The sequence below is a fragment of the Oncorhynchus kisutch genome, linkage group LG10, assembly GCF_002021735.2.
Source record: "Oncorhynchus kisutch isolate 150728-3 linkage group LG10, Okis_V2, whole genome shotgun sequence".
NCBI classification, from domain to species: Eukaryota; Metazoa; Chordata; class Actinopteri; order Salmoniformes; family Salmonidae; genus Oncorhynchus; species Oncorhynchus kisutch.
Window position 1 is genome coordinate 50,964,707 of NC_034183.2, and position 26,783 is coordinate 50,991,489.

Below are 26,783 nucleotides of genomic sequence, written 5' to 3' on the forward strand. Positions count from 1 at the left end.
ATTTCTATATGTAGCCTAAAAACGTATTTTTGTAATAATAATTAGCTGCGTACATGGGCCTACATATTGTTGGAAAGAATATAATACATATTTGTTTCATTTAAGTTGTTACTCTAACAGCTGCCTACCAAATAGAAGGCATACCTTATTGTGTTTGATTATATGCAGACAACAAATTAAACATATGATTTGAGATGAATCATGTAAAATGAATAACCTGAATAATGGTTTTTTATTTTATTAAAAAACACGAAAATATTTATGAAACTTTGTAATCATATGGCAAGTGAGGTTTTTAATTATTTCTAAAAACGAATGACGTGTTAACACGAGGGAAAATTGTGCTTCAACCCTATTCGACGACCTCTCTCGTGCATGGTTCAAACGAAAATAAGAATGATCCGAAGATTTATTTTAAGAACTTGGGAGTCAAGCTCATGTTAGGAAATTATCATTTACGTAACTTTTGCCAAAGTTGATGGAAAAACATAATCAACTAAAATGAGTAGAAACATTAATTTTCTGTGCACATATTTGAGAATTCTAGCTTGCAGAGATTTAGAAGTCAAAAGCTATTTATTCATTTTGCCCATTTGAGTTATGCGACTCCAAAAGAGCTTTCCAGGAGAACATAAACTCAACCCCTGTCCGTTTGCTCTGCACCCAGAGTGCTCCTGGCACAGTTACTCATATGATCTCTGGACTACATGGTGCAACATTAGGGAATATTAACTTATGGACTACAACACTTGGTAGTGTAAAGGAATTATTCTAATATATGTAGTTACGTAAGCAGGTCCTGTGGGGGGGGGGGGGGGGGGTGTAAGTGTGTATTTGTGTAATTTCTGTTGGCTTGTGTTTTTTGTTTTTGTCCTGATAACCCCCCCAAAATAATAAAACTTGATCACAAAAATAAAACAATGTGAATAGACACTCAATGACTATGCACATATTTGAGAAGTGTAGCTTGCAGAGGTTTAAATGTCAAAACAACTTAGAGGCAGTATAATATACATTTCGCTAATTACTATTCGTTCATCTCTGGTTACTGTTAGGGTGCCTAATTGTAGCCGTTAATTATGGTCATTTCTTCTGAAAAGGGTCGTAGTAGTACCCTAATTGTGTGCCTCATAGTGGTAGCAAGTACTGACAAGAGTGGTAATGATTGTCAAAAATAGGTTGCAATGTTTATTGTAAATTCAGATTTGGTATGATAAACTGGTGTTTGATAAAATTGCCATGATAAATTGAATTTACTCTGTCTAGGAGTTTGTCTTTTTACTCAATGAATAAATGCAAAATCCCAGCATACTACAACAGAATTGCAAACTGAAAATGAGACCATGGGAAAACATGAGTTTTTAAAAGAAAGAGATGCACTCTGACCACCTATTATAACCTATTCCATGACCTAACAATCGAAGGTTCTGCCACAAAATGGCCAGCCTGGGGGCGAGGTTGTTAACAGATTAAGGTTCCCCTATCAGACGTCTCGCCAGAATCTTTTTGTAGCGTTTTATGGCACTGCTATAGAGCGGCCAGGATGCGCTCGGATATGAAACAAAGGGAGGCTTCGGGAACACTGGACTCCGGCGGTTCATCTGGAAGTCCAGACCTCGCCACGCAAGCCCCCCACTCCTAGTGGAATCCGAAAACAACAAACGCAGCGAACAATAAACGACAAAATCGCAAAGGAACAACGTAAATCCCCGGTCTGGGAACGTGGATTAGGCCTACCACACGACACCTCGAAACAGTTATTAAGGAGGACTTGAAACTTTTCCTTCTCCCCGTGTTTGCTTTACAGCCGTTTAGTTCTTAACCTTCAGAAAGGTATACCCTATTAAGTTTTATTGCGGTCATATTATTTTATTGCGGCACACCGCATTGAATTTTCTTTCTCTCTTTTATGAGTCGGCTTTCCCATCTCCTCTTCCCCAAACGAAAGCCCACATTGTTTTAGTTGTTTGTTTCCTCCTGAAAAATACCATAACAGCCCAAGGATTGGGTGGTACAGAGCCATAATAACCAATACTGACCCCCTAGCCTACTTAACAAGAAATAGGCATTTTATTCACATATGCTTGGCGACGCAAAAAACTTCAATAACTCAGTTGCACATCTGCAAGCCAGTAGTTCTGGTTGGCCCGAACTTCAAGACATATTTTAATTACTATAGGCTGCAGGGATTCAGAGAATAAAACCCAACAATGTTATTGTACATTCAACCTCATGTTGCCTATATTCAGTCTCCAGAGTTCCACGCCCATGTTGTTATTTTCCATTTCTGAAAAATAAATCGATGAAACATTAGCATAATTGTTTATTATGGGATGTTACAGTAGGATATAGGGTATGAATTGTACCATTATGCACCACATTGTACCAAAATATGGAAAAAAATTAAATATAATATATGGACTCATTATGCAAAGGAGTGAGCATTTGCTGGGCGTGCCATTTTTGGAAAGACCCATTAAAAAATCATACAGTTTTCTTTGCGTTCATCTTTGGAAAAAAGCGAACATGGGCCATAGAATCTTAACCTACCTCACTAGTCATGTGCCACAGGCCCCATGAATGGTATTTTCCACGCACAGTACAGCACAGCAGATTGGTTTCATTCCACGTCCTTCTCTATCGCCTTCTCAGGTTCTACACAGAGTGGGACATTTTAAATACACATAACCCAAACTTTTATTGTCATAAACGTATTAAATGAAAACGTCAAAAGAAATATTGCCATAGAGTCATCTTAATGAATATTAGGGTCTCGGGCTATCTTCTTCAGGGAACCATGTGCATACTTGGCCAAATTGACACCGTTCCTTGAAGTACAATTCAAGACAAATGCTCCTGCGCACGAGACATATTTCGAACACATGCTCCTCCTAAAAGATGAAGTGAAGTTGGAAATATGAAAAGCCTCCAACTTGTTTTGTCGTCACTCACACGCAGAGAAGGCGCATATGCGCCCTATATGCGCCCGCTCTTGAGACGTTCCCACTGTCCAAAATGAATTGGCTGTCATAAATACAACTGCTTTATTTTCATTTTAATCTCATATCAATTCCATGAAGTTATCAACAGCAGTAAAAAGTGCAGAGACGTTGTTCTAATGTAAACTATTTTTTTTAATACGAATCCAGCATCAGCAGTGCTATCTCACAGATAAACAACACAGGACTGGATACAATTTACATGAGGGACACAAGAGATTCATGTGATATAAAAAAAAAAGACTGACAGGGGGTTAGTAGTTTCTGGAGTCGGTCCTTACAGCGTTGTTGTTATTAAAAACTAAGAGTTCAACTGAGATGACCTGAAGGCCTCTGCAATGAAAGCTGCCGTGGATATGCGAGGCTCGAGCGCATGGAGACACAATGGGGTCTAGCTCCTTAATATTCAGAATGAAGGACAGCCATGCTCGTGACTCCAGAAACGCCACCCATTTCATATCTCACTGAAAATGCATCATAAGAGTTTCCCAGTATGTTTGTAAGTACTCACACAAACAAACAAACAAACATACATGTGCACCAAATAATTACATCATTCCTTATTGTATTGACAACACGGTTAAATCAGTTAATGCTCAATACATTCTGGACAAGAACATGTAAACAATATCTAAAACTGGAAAAACGACGTCTGCTCATTCAACTCCAATGTCATTTCCCAAAACACCAATTTTGAACATATTCAACTCATTCCAATTAAAACAATCGAGGTTATTCACCTAGGCCTATTTACAATTAATTAGAAATCTTATCATCCAAAAACTGCTATAGCATGGCGCATTTTCTTCAGATAGATTTTCATTTCCAAAACACACAAACATAAAGAAATAAATTACATTTCATTATGATATTAGGCATGCGCTAACAATGTAAACATTTTATTCTTAGACAATGTAGGCTTGTTTTTCTTCGACATATGTTATATCCTGTATTTAAGCGCATGGGAGTACATCTTTTTATGGCAAATATCAAAATGAGAGAGCGCGTAAAAGGGCGGGTTATTGTAGGCCCTTTTATTTCCACGTAAATGTTCAAAAACGTCCCACTGTTAGACTGCACAGTCATTAGATCAAAGCAAGTAGGCTCAAGGCCATTGGATCTATTGACCTTATATTGGCAGACCAAACTATATAAAACTAGGATTAATCCCAGTCGCGAACAAGGTTCCATCTAGCATGTGATCTAACATTGTTGCATATGATAGATACTTCAATGAAATATACCATGTCGCGCTATCTACCCGAAAACACGTATTCCTGATTAATTTCCACGTCAAGTAGTCTAAAATACTTTTTTTAAAGCAATTACACAACGAAATAGTAACATTGGTCTCAAGGAAATATTAACGGATATATACCCCGTAGACCAGGGTTCTCCAACTCTGTTCCTGGAAAGCTACTGTCCTGTAGCTTTTCACTCCAAACCTAATCTAGCGTACTTGATTCTAATATATGTCTGGTTGATAAGCTGAATCAGGTTAGTTACAACTGGGGTTGGAGTGAAAACCTACAGGAGAGAAGCTCTCCAGGAACAGGGTTGGAGAGCCCTGTCATAGACCTTTCCATATGAAACCCTTATTAGGTTATTACGCACTTTTTACGTACAAGGAACTTGAATGTAAAATTATTATGTAGAAAAAAGAGATACATATAAGAGTGTGCATATACCTGTTGAGTTAGTATTTAAAGGGATTACAACAAATACCTGGAACCCTGATATTTTGGTAAATGCGACCCAGTCAAAGAGGCTCTGGGGGATTTGACGCCACACTAGGTTATTAATCGAGTTAAAATATAACATCATTGGGGAACTGAATTGGGGAACTGTTGCTCGGAAAATAAAATAATGTATTTTTCGTGAAAGATCAGCACCATCATTACGTAAGACGCATCTATGGAGTTGAACAGAGGAATGGAGCGAAAAAAACTAAAAGATAAGAATAAATGCAGGTTGCACACACCCTTTGACTACAACCGTATCTCTTATGTATTAATGACCGCATGAAACCGACGTTTAGGCACCTCCATGCCTCTCCTGATGAGCGTTGGTGTCATGCGTAAAGCAATAAATAAGTGATCAAAGTAGTGCTTGAGAAAGAGCCGCGTGAATCCACCCTCCTTTCTACTCTATAGTATAATATATGCCATTTAGCAGACGCTTTTATCCAAAGCGACTTACAGTCATGCGTGCATACATTTTATGTACAGGTGATCCCGGGAAACAAACCATCTACCCTGGCGTCACAAGCGCCATGCTGTACCAACTGAGCTACAACGGACCATAAGGGTTTTCTCTATTGGTCTGCGCTTCTATAATGTCAGAGTGTATTTCACATCGATATGGAAAATAATAAAAACAAACTTCCTGCACCCCCACTTTAACCATTACAGTCCATGTATGCCTATTTAAGGGAAAAGTAACGAGAAAGCAGACTCTTTGTGATGGTGGTGTTTTTAATTAGCACTCCCCTTTTTTCTTAATCCTTGGGTTGGTCCTTATTCATTTTCTTCATTTTCATCCGTCGGTTTTGGAACCATATTTTGACTTGTCTCTCGGTCAAGTTCAGGGAGCGCGCTACCTCGTGCCTTCTGTCCCGGGTGAGGTACATGTTGAAGAGGAACTCTTTCTCGAGCTCGAGGGTTTGGTATTTCGTGTAAGGGCACCGCTTCTTCCGGGAAGACCGGGCATGCAACCAGTTGGCAGAGGGGTCATCTACAAGGGAAAGTCAGACAGACACCTTTAGTAAAGGGCTAACAAACACAGACCAGAATAGGCCCTAGACTAGCAAGTCTCATAACATAGCTAAATACAAACATGCGTGCGTAATAACAATATTTCCATGCCCATGCGTTATATAATTGAGTTTAAAGTGATATCAAAAGCCAAGGCTCATATTGCTCCAAATGGAACCGTGTTCGGTAATGTAATGGAGTAGAGGAGAGAGGAAAGTAGTTCCTCACCGCCCCTCAGGCCGAAGGTGACCTTGGTTGGTATTGTAAATGGGTTTAGAGGACAGGCAGTTCCTTCACTGTACATGTTTACCATGAAAGTACTTCCTGGACCATAAGGTGTCTTTTCATGTTACCATAGCAATGTCATAAATGGGAAACACAAAGGTAATGGAAAAAGTACTCGTGTCCTTCACCCCACTAGACCTTGAAAATCACCATGTTTGTGAGAAGTACACTCTAAATGGGTGGAACACTTGGACGTGATGTTATCTCGTAAACTACGATTCTCCTTTTTTTTTTTTGACAGAACCTCCAATCATGGCAATGCACTCCACCCTTCAGCTTGGTTAGCAGGCCTCAGCCGAATGCAATTAGTGAAGAAAGCGCAGCATGGTTATGAGGAGAAGCTAACCTCCCCCAACAGAGCCAAAAGCATTGGAACTATGAGAGACCTATAGTGAGCAACAGAGCCTAACCCAAACAAAAATGCAGTCCCCCTGAAATGCGGTTGCTTTGGAAAGTGGATTATCTCCTTTTTATGGGAAATGTTCCAGGGGAAATAATTCTTGCTGTCTCCGTGGAGACGCCTTTCCTCTCTGGTGGCTTTCTCGGGAATGCATGCTATGTATTTGCATGTAGGCCCATCTACATTTCCTCACAGTTGCTTTTGGTATAACATCACTGTGTAGAGCCTGCATGTTGGGCTACCATGGCATTCAAACGGCCTTGAAAAGCTTAAACTGAGAATACCTTGATTACTCAAAAGGCCGTGGGGATATAAATATCCCACGCATGGCATTGGATCGACTTGCATCTGCAAGTGGACACAAATGCCTGTTCCGAGGCACTGGAGGTAGAAGTGGGCTTTGTGACACGCAAAGTGGTGCTTCGCATTCTCCAAGTACATAATCACCTAGTGTCATTCATCCCGTGCAAAGTCGGGGCTTTTCCTGTCACTGCATGACAAACCATCCAGTGCTATCCCATAACGCGGACGGCTATGTGAAAGGTCATAGCTTTGGCCAATGGATCCGGGCATTTCTACAGATGAAAAAAATCTGGGCTCATTGAAACTCATGGCCATTTCTCTTAGGCTACATACATGTAACCAACGTAGAGAAATCCAATCGGCCCATGCCCCTAGACACGCACTTTCATACCACATCAACTGTCTCCAATGTCCTAAATCTTATGACGCAATCCTATTGTTATCATGAAAGGAAATAATCCCTCGGGGATGATTGATAACCCTGTAAAGCTATCCGTTGCCGGCAGACACCTCGGAGATAGAGATGTGCCATCTAAATACTTATGAGCTCCGAGACATGATCTGCAACAATGCACGTTTAAGAGGGTATTGTCGTTGGATGATCATGGTCTGTTTTGTGACGAATGTTGGGATGGAAACACATAATGGCTACAGACCGTTATTATACCATCATGTCTCTTTGCAATTTTGCCTTAATAGTCTGAGAAATTGACCGTTCGTATATGCCTAGATATATTCGTTATTGCATTTCTCTACATTAAGATTGCATCGTATTTTATATGTTTTTCCCTAACTGTCCCAGGGAGCCAACATACAATAATTAATAGTGATGTTGGCTGGTCTTATAACTTAATAAACTTCAGTGGAAATCACTTTTTTTCACTCACAAGCCGTTGCTAGCACAAAGAGGGACGTGTAATTTCCAACTTCGTTGCCTTTGCCGGTAGTTTATTCTGGAATGCCGCCCAGGGCAACACAAAGGGGAATTCTGTTGCGCACCATCCATTAGAGAGTTCACGTAGTGCGTGAACCCATTTCGTGGATTAAAATCAACGTTGGTCTCCACCGCCAGTCCATGCTACTAGAAAATGACCATCTGTCAGAACCTTGACCCATCCAATCTAGGTTAGGCATCATATGTATGATATATTTCTCAGTTTCCCGGCGCACCAAAACGTTACCGGGCGAGCACCCACAGCCTATTTCAACAAGACTGAGCTGTGCGAAGCAACACAAATATATAGGTTTCCACTCCTGCCTGGCTTCAGGCCTGATTAATAGCCAGCCTGATCTTATGAGGCCGTGTTGGTAAAGGAGAGAAAATTAATTTTATTCTGTCAAGGCAACCATAGGCATGGCTAGAAAAGCGAGTCAACTGAGAGTGCAGTGACCAACATCCTCCACATAATGTCATTTAGCTCAGACAGATGAGTCTGCTTGTAAAAAAAACCAACTGTGAGTCTCACTTGGAAAATATTTCAGATTTATTTTCTGGTGTTAAAAAGATACTCTTGCCTACTCAACAGCCCTAAAGGCATCAATCAAACTGTATTTCCAGAAAATGTCGTCAATGCGGTTTCTTTGCCGAAATAATAATTATTGCAGAAACGAACATATAGCCCAATCCCCCACACTCCACCTTCTAAATGGCATTACATGTCTATAAATAGACTACTGTCATCAGACGTGAATGAAACAAAGGCTCGTTTTCCCTTAGAGGGGATATTTACACTAAAATATTGACAAGAGTTAAGAGGGCCTTGCCCTGGTAAACCCTAATTTTGCACTGGAGAGGCTCTTGGCACATAGTTCAATAGAGGGACGTCTTTCTTGAGGTGCTGTTCAGTTATTACAGGAATAAAACAAGCTGCTGACAATATGAACTGCACTAAAGTGCAACTGAGGGCAGATAACCTGTTCTCAGAGACTGTGTGCCAAAACATACTGCAGTAAAATTATATTCAATACCAGTTGGTCCCCAAAACTAAGGCAGGACAGCACAGAAAACCGCGCACGTGAAATGTCGCAAGCTCCAAAACAGAGCACCATCCATACCTTGACCTAATGTATGTATAAATGTATGATAATATTTCTAACGTAAACATACATAGTACATTACACGCACACTACGGACCAGATTTGGTAGTGAGCCTCTATGGCTCGCTATCTCTTTGTTCCTGTTTTATGACAGCATTAAAAGCTTTACTGTTCACTTCCTCGTTTTATAACTTACTTTGATCTGGCCCGTCTTTGTCTTCGCTACCTTCACAGATATCCTTATTGTCCTCGAATCCGGAGCCCTGGCTGGAATTCATCTCTCTTGCCGAAGAGGATTCCAAAATGTACTCGTGTCCACCGATTTTGGGGGGTTCCCCGAGGTGTCCCAGTAGCGGCTCCATCTTGACCTGCCCCTGCCCGGGGAGGGACTCCGAGCGCGGAGCGCAGTCGAGCCAAGTGCGTATGTATCGGGTGTCCGTGGAAGGCACGGGCTGAGTCGGGATGTATGGATGGTAAACCGCTGGTAAGCCATTGGAGGCATGGGGGCTGAACGGGCTCCAGGACGAGCTAAAAACTGGAGGTTTAGGCTGGAAGCTACAAGAGGGGAATTCGGGATGCTCGCCATGTCCCCCCGGTTGCCTGGAGTTGGAATACTGTACATTGGAAAACCTGACTGAAGTCGGATCTTCGCTCTCGTGACTTATTATAGAGTCCACATAATAGTTGCTCAGCGTTCCAGAAATTGACATTCTCGGACATTATACAATTCACGGTTCATTGAATTGAAAACATGTAGGACAGAAGTCTTTTTTTTACTAGCCTTCTACTAGCCTACGAACAAAGTAGAGCTAGGTTGCTGGGGCTGTGCGCTCGGAGCGAAATGATTGGTCAGACTTTTTTCACGAGCCTGATAAAGCGTCAATGGGGCGTAAATCAATCCGCCAAGGGGCTGCACCTCTCCTAGCACTGTACATATTTTCCTCTCTAAATAAATTGTCTTGTTTATGCAATATGCTAAATGTGAGTGCATCCATATATATGTGGGTATCTGTAGGCTGTCGTAGAAATATCCAGTTGAATCATGCATTCCAACGACATTATATATGCATATTGGAAACAATGGACGACAAAATAAGCGACCACATTATTTTCTTTATCAAACTGATAAACATGCACGCGTCTCATGGAACAAGGCCATTGAATACAATAAGCCTTATCCAATATATTACGTGTATGAATGTCCAATACATCATCAGAATCAAACTAACATCGGAATACTATTATGGCGCCATTATTTCTCTATCACGTTCGCCTCTAGATGTCTATCACGGATAACGCTTTATGTTTGAAATCTTCAGGTTTTTAGACCTTTATTGGTTTGTTTTCTTTAAACTTGCGTCTGAGTTTCCTCTGGTGTAGGAAATGTCTATGTTCATGCTTTATTGGAAGATTAAGAGTAATTTTTCTTAACGAGCGCATTAAACACTACTGCGTGCCAATCCCCTGTCTTTATGGAAGGAACTACTTGAACTTTTTTGGTCGTTTAATACTATAATAAAATACTACATCAGGCAGCTTTGATTTTTATAGACTTGATATATCGCCTGTGGCGGGGACCGTAAACGACTCTGCTGTAGCATTCCTGCCACTGACAAAAACGTTCACTTCACACTCAGACACAAAAAGTAAACACCGCAGAAGTGAGAGTACACCAGGATATTCTAAAACCCAGAGGATGATAACCATTTTACTGATACAGGGGGAAGTGAAGAAGACTCATAAGTTAACGGTTTGGAGACAGTTCATATTTATTTCTGGCAGCTTTCCAGGTATTGTGCATGACTTGTCACATTCAAGCGGGTCAAAGCTTTGGCCTCGGCCTTCAATGCTCTCTCTGCCTCCCACTGGCTCTCGTGCTAGCAACTAATGCATTTCAACTTCAGAACAACTCATATCAAGTGGAAAAAGAACATCGACATAGGATTACCTACGGCGGATAAAACTTTGCGCTGTGTTTTGCACTCGAATATATCTGCAGAGTTATTGAGCACTAAATAGCCTAGCAGCTGTTATGTTAAACAAATATATAGGCTAATTCCAAAGCACGATAACATGCGAAAGGGAATTGGGTAGATGAGATTAATCTGTAAGGTGATTTGAATGTTTTTCACTATATAACATTGCGTGTAGCCTTCTACTGGCTTGAATGTTGCGTTGATAATTTAATGAACTCCACCCAATACCCGCCGTGCAAAGTGCTAACAACTTAATTAGATACACTGGAGTAGTAAACATTGAAAACATTATCTGCAAACCGCACGAAATGTTTGTTTTTTTATGTAAAAAGCAACGTTTAATTACATGTTGCAGACTATTGTATCGTAACTATCGTAACAAAATGTAATCATTGGTAAGGAGATAGGCCTAAAAGTTACAATAATAAGGGATTGATAACACATCATTGTTAAATCAACTTAAAACAAACCATGAAACAAACACATGTATCTATACTTGTAATTCATCATCGGATATTTCTTCCCACTACAATGGCTTCCACTTTTCAATAAGAAACTTAATATTGCCAAGAGTTACAATAACTAGCCTCTCCAAAGCTTGGAGATTATATTTTGTTGCTCTCCTGTCTTATGTGAATAATATTAGTTGGTAAATACCACTATATAATGGGCTCAGTCTAATTCCTTAAGTGATTAGGATATTAGGAAACTCATGTCAACTATGATTATGTTACCAACCCCATCTCCAAGTAGGCCTAATTTATTTGTATCGTCCTTTGTTGACAGTAAATGCTTGATTTGAAAGGTGCTGATGCTCTTACAACAGCTAGCCCGCTTGCACTTGGGACTACATAACTATAATAGGCTATTTACTAAATATAACACAATGCATTTTACATAACAGTGCGTTGTAAGAAAGTAGTAGTAATAGTAGTAGCAGCAGCAGGCCTGTATATGTTAGTAGTAGAAGTAGCATTAGAATAGCATGCAGTTAATATTAGCCTATATGCTAAATAGTATGCAGTCTGCAGTTCTTTCGGTGATGGTTGCTGCTAGCCTAAAGCAGTAAACAGTAACCTACACATTTGAGCAATAACTAGTCACAATAAATCAGCCTTACATTTCTGTGGAATGTTGAGTACAAGTGCTTTGCCTTTAAGATATTAATAATCAAGACATGATTGTATGTGGGAAATAGTTAACACATATGCTTGCTCTCTGTATACTACATAACATATGCTATTCGTATGCATTGCATTATCTATCCTGATCAGATAAAATATAATGATAATATATATATATACATATCTAACACAGTGCCATGAAGTTGTAGCTGAAATGCAAATGAATTGACCTTTAGCTTTTTCGGCTAGCGTCTAAATAAGGGTAATGTTTTCGTGAACACTGCTGAAATAATATTACAGACATTGAAGTTTGACGTGACTGCATACAAACGTACTATGTCTGTTAATTACCGTTCTGACATGAATATGTGTTACACTCTGTCATCTTTCTGTGAGCCCCCTCTGGATAAGCCTTAAAGGGATACTTCAGGATTTTGGCAATGAAACCCTTTATCTACTTCCCCAGAGTCAGATTAAATCATGGATAACATTTTTTTGTCTCTGCTTATAGTCTGAAGGAAGTTGCTAAGTAGTGTTAGTGCAATTGCTAACTAGCATTAGCACAATGACTGGAAGTCTATGGTAATAGCGCAATTTTATTTTAATTTTAATTTTACCTTTATTTAACTAGGCAAGTCAGTTAAGAACAAATTCTTATTTTCAATGACGGCAATGACTGGAAGTATGTGGTAACTGCTAGCATGCTACTCGATACCATAGACTTTCAGTCATTGCGCAAACGCTAGTTAGCATTGCCTCGCAAATCTACCTCTAACTTCCTTCATAATGGATGCAGAGAAATGAAAATAGTATCCATGAGTTTATCAAACTCTGGGAAAGTAGATAATAGGCTTCTTTGCCAACTGAAATGCAGAATGCAATGGCAGATCGGGGCGAACCTGTTTTAAATTGATTGCCATTGAACGTGTAAGAATCCACCTTCAGACCAAGTTAATGACGTTGTTAGGTTTCACGATGACAGATCTCTCTCTCAAACACACACACAACACACAACTCACACACACACCTCGCTCTTCATACCAGTCCAAAAAGTCTGTACTCTTTCACATGAAATCATCAAAACAAACAAGAGAAAGTGTGTCAGCCATTTGCGTGTTAGTGTCATTTTCCCAATAGGGACATCCCTGTGGTAAAATTCATGGTAACCCTGGGGTTATATATGAAGATGTACAGTGCCTTCAGAAAGTATTCACACCGCTTTACTTTTTCCACATTTTGTTGTGTTACAGTCTGAATTTAAAATGGTTACATTGAGATTTTGTGTCACCTGCCTACACACAATAACCTATAATGTCAAAGTGGAATTATGTTTTTAGAAATGTTTACAAGTTAATATCAAATGAAAAGCTGAAATGTCTTGAGTGAATAAGTATTCAACCCCTTTGTTACGACAAGCCGAAATAAGTTCAGGAGTAAACATTTCCTTAACAAGTCACGTAATAAGTTGCATGGACTCACTGTGGGCAATAATAGTGTTTAACATGAAGGAAACCACATAAGGATAGGAGAAAACTGAGGATGGATGAACATTGTACTTACTCTACAATAATAACCTAAATGACAGATTACAAATATTCCAAAACATGCATCCGTTTTGCAATAAGGGACTAAAGTAAAACTGTGAAAAATGTGGCTAAAAATGTACTTTATGTCCTGAGTACCACTTCATATTTTCAAGCATAGTGGTGGCTGCATCATGTTATGGGTATGCTTGTCATCGACAAAGACTAGGGAGCTAAGCACATGAAAAATCCTAGAGGATAACTTGGTTCAGTCTGCTTTCCAACAAACACTGGGAGACAAATTCACCTTTCAGCAGGACAATAACCTATAACACAAGGCCAAATATACACTGGAGTTGCTTACCAAGACAACACTGAATGATCCTGACCAACCGTGTTACAGTTTTGACTTAAATTGCCTTGAAAATCTATGGCAAGACTTGAAAATGGCTGTCTAGCAATGATCAACAACCAACTTGATGGAGCTTTAGGAATAAAAAATAATAATAATGTGCAAATATTGTACAATCCAGGTGTGCAAAGCTCTTAGAGACTTACCCAGAAAGACTCACAGCTGTAATCATAAACATGTATTGACTCAGGGGTGTGAATTGTCATGTAAATGAGATATTTCTGTGTTTCATTTTCAATAAATTTGCCTTAAATTTTGAAAAGCATGATTTTACTTTGTGATTATGGGGCATTGTGTGTAGATGGGTGAGAATTTAAAAAATGATCCATTTTGAATTCAACAAAATGTGGTATAAGTGAAGGGTAATGAATACTTTGTGAAGGTTTCAACGGAAATGCTGTAACATTTATCTGTAAGAAATAAACACATTTATCAAAAGCATGTGTGGCTTCTGAGTTTGTTTTTGTTCATTGAAGTTTATTGAAAAGTTCGTGATCACAATGCAGAAAATTAGAACAAAAACATTTGGAATGATTTTTTCTTGTTTTACAAAGTTGAAACATGATAGAAGTTAGAAAATGTTTTGTTGACGGTAAATGTTAATGTGCTATTAAATTGCCTGCAAAAGTAAAAACAAGCTGGCGTGAATATGAGGTAGAGCCGGTGCTGGTGTTTTTAATGTAGATCATTTACGGCGTCTGGGCGTGCTGTACTTCATACAATGTATTACATATATTAGAAGAAGCGTTCATTACACCCAAGTGTGCACAGGTATTTTGGGGGAGGCTTAAATTAGCCGTTTAACTCTCCACAAGCCCATGTGCAATAAGTTGACTCTCGGGAGTGAAATACATGTCAACAATAACAACCTTTCTAGATAATATTGAAAACATTTTTTGTGTGCATTTACAAAATGGAGGGTAGTGCGCAGACATGTGGAAACGGCTCATTCTCGTTGTTGTTGCATTCGTCCATTACGCACCAGCGTTGATGTGCAGTACTGGAGTAATTCAGGTAGTTTCAGGTTCCTGTGATAAGCGTCCAGCCCAACAACTTGAAACTACCTAAATCACACAACAGCTTTGTCTCATATTCTCTTCAAAGGCCTTCAGAGAACCTGATTGAGCCACTGGACAAGTTCCCATACCGTAAAAACGTGGGTGACAATCCATAAACCGTATTCTTGGTTCCGCTATATGAATAGCATTTTTTTAAATGTAGCCTTTATTCCATGTATACTAGCTAAAGTGATCAGCAGTTATAAAATGAGACAAGATACAAACTGCAATACAGCAGGAATGGAGAATATGAGAGGAAGTAGCATGCCCATGCCATTTCAATCATGCACATAAAGGCCTATAACGCACGTTAAGACCTCTTTGTTAGCCACAATAGCAGGCAATACTATTGTAGTGAAAAGTACAGTAGTGTAATCCCTGTGACACATCCGCTACCCTGACTTCCTGAGTCTACAATAAATGCCCTGTCAATTGTCCCTGATAAAAAAAAACGGGATGCCCCAGACAGCGTCAGTAAAAATCGGGCGCTCTTCAATATGGCGATGCTAGCAGGAGACGCTACACAGTTTCCTTTTAAGACAAAAGGCCAACAGACAAAGGCTAATATCCAGTATCCAGTGTGGGGAAGTTGCGGCATGTGTTTTCCATCAAATCTTCATATTCAAACAATATCAGAGAAAGTCCATGCAAAATGAAACGATAGATAACGTCAATAACGTCGAATGAATCCATAAATCTAGATACAAATGGAATCAATGGGGACTAAATAATCATATGCACACACTAAATACACGCACGTTATTACTTTTTTTTTAAACGTGCAGTGGTTATCATGATGATCTGGTAAAAGGCTATAAATGTCACAGACCAGATCATAATTCCAGCTCGACCAATCTCTAATAATCTGGAAGAAAAAAAAATAAGAGGGAATTCTATGTGGAATGCATGTAAGCCTACACTGTTCTCAGAGGACGTTAAAGACGGTCCTGTTTGTTGGCTAACAACCCGCAAATCAGCAGCGGAAACTCTGGCATCTGCAACTTGACTTTTGAAAAAAAAAACAATTATAATATTTTGAATTCAGAAGGTAGGCTACAAAAAAAATGGTGTCCACTGAACGCAGCTAGTGAACAATGGACATAAGGTTAAAGACACGATAGATGTAGGCTAACCTTGACAAAGTATATTATATACGTTAATCGACTCACTCCTAAATCAGATTAAATTGTTTTAAAATAGACCTTGTATAAAACTAATGTATGCATTGGCATTGCTTGTTATGATAAGGAAATTACAACATACAACTATGCTACTGCAAACCACAAATACTAGCCTAATAATCATAGTTACAGCAACTACAATCATCACTACAGGAAGAGTAATCACATTACTGGAGCTCATATGACATGGTAGGAGTAGGCTCCTAGGAAGAGGAATGGGCTAAAGGTGGTAATAGGTGTCTAGAACTAGATGTTGTTGCAATGGGATGTTCCCAAAACAAGCTATTCTGTATGTTTTTCTCCATCTATCTATCTATCCATATCGAAGTTGCAAATGAAGAAATATGGGAACAGGGGAATATTTATTCAAGCAGAAGTGATAGGTGAAACTATATCAAAACAAATATTAGCTTAGAAATTGATAATACAAGACAAAAATATATATTATATCCCAGGCTTGCCTTTTGGAAGGTCAAGGGCTCATGTGCGTAGTAGGAGCATGTTTCCCTATATCACCGAAAGCGTACCCTTTATTTCAAATGCTCTCATTTAGGAAACAAATATGTATTTTTATAATCAAATCATTCATTATTGTAATCAACACATCCTTTGTTTCAAGTCAAGCTGAAAAAGGACTCCGTATAGACAAGAAATAATGTTTTAAATCCTTACTATTTTACAAAATTGAAGTTCAAAATATTGTGCTTATTGGTGCACATTTTTCAGCTATTACAAATGCAATTGCGTCCGAAAATAAATAAAATAGTGCTCACGTCATAAATAAAGTAATCCTTTTAAATTGGCTTCCCATAGCCTAGCATGAACTGTAAACAATAGTTTTCGATTCAAGACGGTAGCCTATGTCTGGCAAAAAGACCAATTAAGCAACGTTGCAATCATTCTATTGAGCCATCAAGAAACAACGACAAGACAGTTGTTTAAATAGTGATCAAATAAAGTGCTTTTATGAAGGGTGTTGTGGGACAGGGGTATGGAGAAAGAAAAAGTTTCCCGACATTTCTCCATCATGGAAAAACTCAAGTGTAACCGGTAAGAGCCACCATATCCTCATGCAAAGTGTATAGGACATAGATGGCACTTTCATCCAGCCCATCCTTGCACTTTCATCCAGCCCATCCTTGCACTTTCATCCAGCCCATCCTTCAGATCAGAACCACTATCTCCACATCCTTCAGTATATGGTCCATCCTATTGTTGACTTTGCATCATCCCATGCTCCTGCACTCAGTCATGTCCATGTAGGCCTGTCTCTGCACACCATGTTTGTGGGGAATCAGATGGGGAAATGTGTGACCGTGTCCCTGGTTCTGTGTTCCCGTGTCATCTTCTTCATCTTCATGCGGCGGTTCTGGAACCAGATTTTGACTTGACGGTCAGTGAGGTTGACACTGCGAGCGATCTCCAGGCGGCGATCGCGAGTCAAATACATGTTGAAGAGGAACTCCTTTTCCAGCTCCAGGGTTTGGTATTTGGTGTAAGGACAGCGCTTCTTCCTCCCCGCCTTCGCCCACAGCCATCCACAGCACGCATCCTTTTCGAATGTTGCGTCCTCTGTCAAAACAAGACAAAACATTTATTTAGTGATAGACTGGCAGAGCGCGAATTATTTGTTTTAGGATGTGCACATTTCTAAAATGCTCTCGCGGGCATTACCTGGCTGATATAATTTCAGTTTATGACGGGATATAATGTCACGTGGCATGCATCTCTCCCGTGTGTGTGTGTGTGTGTGATAGTACTATTGTTTTGTGTTCTATTTTCTCCTCTAATTCACTGTTTGCTAGTTCTCTGGTAGTTCTCTGAAATGCAAGGTTTGTTACCTAGGCCTTAGCCAAAACGACGTACATTCTACTTGGGCGTGAATAGGTTATTATCAAAAGGACAAAGTGAAATATGTAGGACTACACATGCATAGGAGAGGTATAGGAATAGGTCTCACAATTCTGGTATTGAATTGAACGATTGTCGTGCCTACTGGAGTTTAATCCATTTGTCTAGAAACCCATACGACAAAACAAAAAACGAAGCTAGGCCCCATGTTTGGATCAAATCTTTTACGAATCTAAATATTTTCCTATGTTTAAATTGTAAATGGACAAAAAGAAAAGTAGTAGTCTATCTGAATGTAGCAGATGATGTGAATAGTGTGTAGCCTAACAGCGAGGCATTGGCTATTGTTAAGCTAAATTATGCTAGCCTACTCAATAAATCATTATGTGACAAAGCTCTATTCTGATTAGAAGATTTCACATACAATAAATGGGTTATTGGTTATTGTTGATCCATTAATCTGTTGTACTAGGCCTATAATGACAGGCCTATAATGACAATTTATTTATAATATGCCAAATGCCGTTGGACAACTTATTTCGATATTTACTAGTGGCAAGCATGGTATACATTAAAAATATTATTTGGAACAAAATGGCGTAATATTTGAACACTCCATGTCAAATATTGGCATGCGTGATGACTTTACAACCTGAGTTGAAATATGTCAATATTTGGATCATTGGTTAACGGATACCATGCCTTTTTTAAATTAGAGATTTTATGGCATCTCTCAGTGCTCATTTTACGAAACTATATTCATGTTAGCTATAGCATCTAGCATCGCAACAGGCAAATAGAAGCTAGCATTAGCTTTAGCCTACATTTTATTGTGAGACTGAGTCAGTCGGTTATAGCCAACTCTCACATAAACCTGGGCCCACAATCAATTGTATGCTACGCCTAGCTAACTGTCCCTAAACACAAAGGAGACTTCCGCTGTTTTGATGTTCAAAAGAGCGCACAGTAAAATTGAGTGCAATTTAGTCTGGCGAGGGTAGTTCCGTGCAATAAATACATTTCGAGGAATGGCTCCCTTTGTCCTCTACTCTCTCTTCCCTTTAACAGCCTTAGTAAAAATCCCCATGTCTCGATTGACCGGATCACGCTTTCCTGTGGCTATTGCCATGGTCGCGTTCTATCTTTCAGAGCTTTTTTCCTTTTCATTCCATTTACCCACCTTGCGTCTCCTGTCTGGGACTTTTATCGCCCTCGGGTAAGACTGATGAGGGCTTGTCTCGCCGTAAACCTATGACTAAGTCTTCCGTGTTGGTCTGACTGGCCAGGGTGATGCTGCTGCTATCGCTTCTCTGGGCTTGACACTCACTGCTGCCCAGCGCTAAGTCATCAATAACGCGCTTGAAGTCAGAGTCTGGATATGGCAGCACCGGGAAGCTCAAGTTGCACAAATGGCGCGAGTCTGTCTGGGGAGAGCGCGGTGGATTGGTCGTGGGCAAGCTGTGCACGCTGTTGTTGTACTCCTGGACTTTGATCCCCGAGTATGACTGCTCCGGGCGGAAGTAGCCCTGAATTGGACCAGAACCGCCCGTCATGGAGCCCATCTCTGACATTAGTCTGGTGAAGGCAGACACGTCCGGTGACGGTTTTGAGTGGTTGTCCGGTTCCAGAAGCAAATAGGAGGAGTTGTCTTTTCTGTTTGACGCGCTGTAAGGGCACGCACTGACCTGCGGCACCCGGACCGGGCTCAAATGTGGCACGTCCCAGTTCAGTATTCCCTGGTGGTATTGGTATCGAGGCTGAGCCATTGCTTCTTGCGGCTGCAACTGCTGGTGCTGGTTCATTGTCCCGGGTATGGCTGTGTTTGGCACGGAACCACAGTTATTTTGGACACTGCAGTCCGGGTCAGAGCGGGCGGCGTGCTGGTGAGGGTGGGCAACAGAGGGGGGCTCCTTTGGACGGCAGTCCACGAAAGAGTTAACCAAGGACGCCGTGAAAACGAATCTCTCAGAGCATGACATTGCTAGGACATATTTTGACGAAAAGTCGGGCGAGCAGCTTCCTGCAGGGGACCCAATAGAGTATGGGGTTCGCCGGCAGGCTCCTCCCCTTGCGGCGCTGGTTGATTCAAGTGCCTAAATATCCTATTCCCAGAACTCCCTGTTTAATTGATTTCTTATCCATTTCTTATCTTATCCATCTTTAATTAAATGAAATGCATATCGCCAATGTGTCAATGCAAGTAGCGGAGTTTTTTTCCAAAATGGCTTCAAAATGGCAGAGATTGACATGTTATTCACTGCTAGATGGAACATCTGCATTAAATTATATTTTGGACACAGATGTGTAATTCACTCACTCGGTTTAATAATATATATACACCTGGCTTGACTCTATTCCAAGCTGTATGAGCATATTCATATTCAACTAATGAGTTCATAGAATTACAGCTTTCAAACCTGTTGTCAAAATTAAGCAGCGTTTCGTGTCGGCTACAATCCCTTGTTAAAATGGCAAAATTATCAGTCAGATTTATGCCTATAAATTCGACGAAATGTGCAGCAATGTCATACACATTACAATAGTTATTAGTTCAAATTCACGCCTAGCAATAGCCTATCACTTACAATCATTGCGCACAGATATGACTACTTTACGCACAAATATTATGACCACATATCTTATTTTAAATGGATGATTACTTCACACTTTGTACAATCACACACTTATTTGTGTTTTAGTACAGGTTATATACAGTACCTTAGCCATGGCTCCTTATAACCTAATGAGTCATTGCTGTTGATTATTTATATTCGGTTAACGTTGTTAATTATTTGTAATTATAAACCCCCCAGCTTTAAAGACAATCTTGAATTTTTCCAACTATGGATAAAATATACAAGAACTCTGCATTCATCTTGTAAATGTATTTTTAACGCTGTATTGTTTAGTAATAATACAATAATGATAACAATAGTAACAACTAAGGCCTATAGTTACAAGATAAATAGTCATAATGTTCTTACCTTCTTAGCAGCACATTGGAAATCTACAATTGTTGTCATTTTTTTTTTAATAAATGAAGAGTACCCGTCACACACATTCCTTAAAAAATGATGACATTGTTTTCTTTATTTATGTAAAGTATTATTTCAGTCACACCTATAGACACTTCAATTTGGAATGAAAACAATAATTTAACGCAGGACTGTCTTTCATATTTAGGTAGAGGATCGGCCTATTGTGGTCACACGAACGAGCTGAAGTATAAACGAACTGTATAATTTTCGATATAGGCTATCTAGCATTACATGTTTGAAAGGACAAGAAAGTAAATGGTATGGCCCATAATCAGGGTTACAATTAAGCCTCAAATTGTAATAATAATATAATAATATATATATATATATTTTTTTTTTGAGCTGAAAAATTGTAATGCATTAGGCAATATGGCCAAAGAAAACAGCTGGCATAGCAGGTATGTTTCATTTCGAAACAAGTGCGTAAATTCTGAATTTAGAAACAAGTGAAAACATCTGTACGTCTCAACAATAGACTTATACCTGCTCTTTGGTGCCCAAGTATGCGCGAAATAGGTATCCTAAAATAGGCATGCCTAGTGTTCATTCAACAAGGCCCACTCAATAGAGTAGTCTACAGCAATGATGTGAAAGGTTTGATGAAAATAAAAATAGTTGAGGGAAACTATGCATGCTGAAAATTGACAGAGAATACAGATACTTCTGAATGCATATAACGGTTATAGTTAAAACCGAGGTTGCTAAAAACAAAGGGAAATTAGAAAGGTTTGGAAATCTCCCCGAGCAAAAATCCTTTGTGTCCTCCAGATGTCGCTGTACAGTTGAATCAATCGAAGGACTCATGCCACGTTGAATGCAAACGTTGTATATTGGATACAGATATAATATTGTGAATTTGTAGGGCCTAAAGGTTTATACAACCCTCTTGATTATCTGCGTTTACAGGCTAACTAATACATTATGTTGGCTTTGGACAGGCAACAAAGTGCAACTAATACATAAATATGTAGCCTAATTCTTACAGTTCACTAAATTGTATAGATTAGCCAACTGATCAAAACTAAAAGGTCCATGTGCGATAACCATATTTCGTACGTATGAAACACATAGCTAAGAAACATAACTAGCCTAACTAGCCAATAGAGTAACACCTGATTTTCGTTCTCGTCAACCAATAGGCCCTTGCGGCTGTCCATTTGATAGACATTATTGATTCGTTGGAGGTAATCGTTTTGCCCCCCCAAAAAAGCACATTGGTCAACAAAAGCACTATTGCAAACTGATAGACGTTATCATAAATAATTAGGCTATTAGCCGACACATGTTAAGGTCAGACTTCGACAGAAGAATACATAAGAACCGTGTCTGAGGGGAGAATATGTCCTATATTAGAAGAAAGAAAAAACGTTCAACTGAGAAAGATGTAAACGGTTGTATAAAACGTTTGCAATGGCCGCAGAACGACCATTGCTACCGCGTTCGCATTGCATAGGCCTGCAAAATGTGTCCTTAAACATAGGTGATGCTTTTAAAGTTGTATAGACAGACCTGTGTTTAAATGGTTTATATTCTATATCATTTAACTACTCTATAGTAGGCCTACGCTGCATCATTCAATGTAGCTTAAACTTGCACTGCACACGTAGCATTGCGGGATGGACGTTGATGCATATGGCATGGTGCAAGTTACGTAGTCAATAACAACAATAAGCTATGGGAAGGCGTATTAGTCTACAGTTGGAATGACGGCCATGTCCTAGTAGCCCAGATAGAAGACTATCCTACAGGCAAAGCACGATTTAAGCCCCAATTTTTTTTGTGCAACGAAGACACGACAATTTACATATTCCCAACATTCATTTTTCATAATCACAAAGAATTGCTCTCCAACTGCTGAGAGGAACATCGGTGAAACTCCTTTAACTGTATCCATGACTAAGGAGCCCCCAGATTGCTATAAAGTTTTACAACTGAGAAAGGCTCTAAATACTATGCCACTGCTCTGGAAGGTAATGGAATCGATCTTATGCAGATATTTCCTCTCAAATGCTGTTTTTTTAAAGACAAATCCATGCATGAGTCATTATCTATATAAAAACGAGTTTTTTTAATTAAAATATAATTGTGAGTGCATTACTTGCTGAGAATAGTAGAATAGTGCATTCGTAGAATTAAACCATATTATAACGAGCTGTTTGCATATCTAATAATCAGCACAACGCGAAAGTCTAACTTTGAGGTTGGAAGGTCGAGCACCTCAACTAGAAATGACTATTCACATGGCTTTTATCTAAATTCCTCAATAGAAAACGAGTCAATGTTTTCCTGCCTTTGCCAAATTACCTGTCTGGTGTTGACGAAATCAGTAGCCTATTCGTCGTCTAGGGTTGAAAACAATTCAAATAGCATAACGTTAGTAGGCTAGGCCCATGGCCAGGCTATGGCAAATAATGACAATAGGAGTTTAAAATATTTTCCAGTGTGCTTACCTACCTCACAATTTTTCCAAATTCGGAATCTCCTCAGTATTTCTTCATTACGACTAGTCACGCAATTGATACAAAAAAGAGGCTATTGGAACTGAAAGTTTACGTTCAATACTGTAAAAATCTTCAGCCGTGCACACTTTTGAAAAACTATCTTGAAATAGATCTAGCACCCTCTGCAAAAAGACAAGAGAAATAACCCACTAGGCAAAAACTGGTAGAATCAACGTTGTTTCACGTCATTTAAAAAAACTAAAACAATGTGATGACGTTGGATCAACGTGGAAAACTGATTGGATTTGCAAAAAGTCATCAATGTGAGGGAATTTCATTTTTTTCCCCACCCAACTTTTAACCTAAATCCAATGACATGGTAACATGGTTTGTTGATTTCACGATAAATTCGAGTTAGTTAACAACTCAACCAAATGTAAATGAAAATTACACGTTAAACGGACGTCTGTGCGCAGTGTGAACTACAGTAAGTGGTTGACTTTGGGACATAAGGCCATGGACAAACCCACATGCAAGTTCTGCTAACAATTACAAGTTTCCTGTGCCGTAAACCAGAAATAGAATGGCACATGTTGACTTTAACAAATCTAATCTGGCAGATTACAATTTTGGCATCTAACGCATGATTGGAAGTGCAGAGGAGTCGTTCAATATGAAATCCTAATTTTATATTTAAAAAGCTGAAATAAGAGGGTGAAAACTAAACAACACGGAATAGATTGTCTTGTGCGTAATGCAGGGCGTTTCACACATTAAAAACATTATGTTGTATACTACAGTGCTATGCATTTAATTATTTCAAGATATTTCAATATCCTGCAGGCGTGTAAGCCTACTTTTACATTTCACCAATCTTTACAGATATATATACCCATTAGTATTGTTAATACTTGCATTGTTGTGGTAAATATTACAATTTAAAAACAACAATAATAGTATTGTTGTCTGTTATTTTAAGGATCATCGTTATTATTGTTATCATTAGTATTATTACTATTATTATCATTATTACTATTATCATAACTCGAAAACGAGGAGAGGCGAGAGAAGAAAACAAGTAAATTGATTGTTATTTGTTATTGTTATCAATTTATTATTAAGGTGCTTGCTTCTTAGTAGTGGGGTGTTCATTGTGTAGAAGACTGATTTGTTTTCTTTTAATTGCATGTTTATAAATAGATATCAGAACAGCATGCTTTAAATCATTTGTATTGCGGGATGTGTTATCCTTTCAAATGTCAATGGATTCATTCTGTATTTCCCGTTAATATGATATGTATTTCAAAATTGCTCCGTATTTTAGATTTTGTAGAAACCATCTTATTTATCCCACGACTATATGGACAAAAAAATCTGCAAAGAGCTATGCTTTTGCATTGATACTTTGAGTTGACCGTTAGAGAGAACGTCTGCCTTCGGTGTGCAATACGATACTATGACCAGAAGGTGACAGTGTTGCCTAACTTTGACTCCTGTATTCAATTTACTCTTTATTTTTATCAGGGAGTCACACTGAGACCAAGGTTTCTTTTACAGATGAGCCCTGAATTACAGAAATGACAGAAAATACACAAATCAATGTAAATACAAAAATGCAAGCAGAACGAAAAACAAGGTCATAAAAAACAAACACATTCTTCAGTAATAAGGTCCTCAAATCAGCTTTCTGAATTGCCCTAGAGGCACCAGAACATCACATGTCAGAACATTTTGAAGATTCTTCCACAAATAAGGTGCAAGAAAACTAAAAGCTGATTTATGTATGCAAAGGTTTGCAGTGGAAAGTACTGGTGTCTGCCCGAAAACAATAAGGCAGTGAAAATCTACTCTCTTTTCATTGGACATTACTGATATATTTTGCACCCTTTAAAGCTAGAATCCTTAATTGAAACAATAACAAAGCCAACACCCTGCCTCTATTTTGAAAAAAATAGAGGCATGGAGAAATGTATCCACTATCAAATTCATAGACAGAGGTATGGATGCAAGGGACTGACCATCCATGATATCAAAATGGTCGTTTTAACCATGCTTTAAAGCTATACGGTGTTTATTTACATTTATATTGATTACAAACATTGGAGTAAAACAAGCTTACATTTTGGGTTCTGATGGGATACAACCATTGAAATAAGCTCATGAGGCATTTAATTTGTATTCTTCAAGAATCAATGGGTATATATTGTCCAAAGTCCAAAAATGGATGTAGCAACTAAGGATACTAGCTTTAATCACAAATGCCCAGATATAGATATTTAAGTTTCACTGCAGCATCTGTATATAAATGAGGCCTGTGACAGACACGGGAAACAGACTGTCCATGGAGATTAACAACCAAACATTGTTTTACACAAGAACAAATGTGAAAAGCAGACTCATCACAGATGTGTTTGTCTACTTCAATCCAGGGCCGGCTCTAGCCTTTTGGGGCCCTAAGCAATATTTGGTTGGTGGGGTCCCCCTTCCAAGCGGGGAACATTTTCTGTGACAGAAGAGAAAAAATGTATGTTTTGAAGTTAATTTCCTGCAATTCTACACATTTTGCCATGACTTATGAGAGTGAGAGTGACTTAGAAAATCAATGGGGCACCCTGGAGGTCCGGGCCCTTGGGCACGTGCCCTGCATGCCCGGTGTGTACTATAATTAAGTTTAGATAACTGGCTAGACTAACTTACCAATGTAAAAATTGGAAGCTGACATGGCTAATTGAGTGTCTGTCAGTGACTCACAAAACAAGACAAAAACTGCCGATGCACAACCAAATTTCGATCTGACTAGTTTGCACACTTTTGGCCCAAACATTTATGATTTGGATGGTCTGCTTGCAATTAGCATATTAATCCAATTCATATGGCCAAAATCTTGCTTAACAATGACACCCTGTGCAGAGACTCTCTTCCAACATGTTGATATATCAGACCACAATAGACGTACTTTTCAATTCAACCCATAATTATATCAAGGGCACTTTCAATGTCATCCAAAAATCTTCCTCTTTCCATCATTGTTCCATTCTCTCTATCAGTCCACAGCCCCTTAGATGTACTGTTCTGGTCTGCCCCTCTGCACTGGGAGAGAAAGATGCAATGATGGGTCCACTATGAACCATCATTCACAATCGCTCTGGAATCCAGGAGGACGGAGATATTGATTGGTAATTACTTCAGCCTGAAAAAGCCTGTGATGAAATAAACATGCTGATAAAAATATATATATTTCACCTTTATTTAACCAGGTAGGCCAGTTGAGAACAAGTTCTCATTTACAACTGCGACCTGGCCAAGATAAAGCAAACCAGTGCGACACAAACAACAACACAGTGTTATACATAAACAAACGTACAGTCAATAACACAAAATAAAATAATAATAGAAAGAATC

At 39.1% G+C, this 26,783-nt stretch overlaps 2 protein-coding genes across 2 annotated transcripts; both read right to left on the reverse strand.

Annotated features, from left to right (window-relative positions):
- Positions 1 to 3,113: 3,113 nt before the first annotated feature.
- Positions 3,114 to 9,603, reverse strand: LOC109898336 (homeobox protein Hox-B9a). The gene is made up of 2 exons (XM_020493279.2): positions 8,974 to 9,603; positions 3,114 to 5,732 (listed from the first exon to the last, which is right to left on the reverse strand). The coding sequence occupies exons 1-2, from the start codon at positions 9,485 to 9,487 to the stop codon at positions 5,497 to 5,499; spliced, it is 750 nt and encodes a 249-aa protein (XP_020348868.2). The 5' UTR covers positions 9,488 to 9,603; the 3' UTR covers positions 3,114 to 5,496.
- A 6,796-nt stretch (positions 9,604 to 16,399) lies between these two features.
- hoxb10a (homeobox B10a) lies at positions 16,400 to 19,840 on the reverse strand. The gene is made up of 2 exons (XM_020493281.2): positions 19,083 to 19,840; positions 16,400 to 17,623 (listed from the first exon to the last, which is right to left on the reverse strand). The coding sequence occupies exons 1-2, from the start codon at positions 19,702 to 19,704 to the stop codon at positions 17,346 to 17,348; spliced, it is 900 nt and encodes a 299-aa protein (XP_020348870.2). The 5' UTR covers positions 19,705 to 19,840; the 3' UTR covers positions 16,400 to 17,345.
- Positions 19,841 to 26,783: the final 6,943 nt, after the last annotated feature.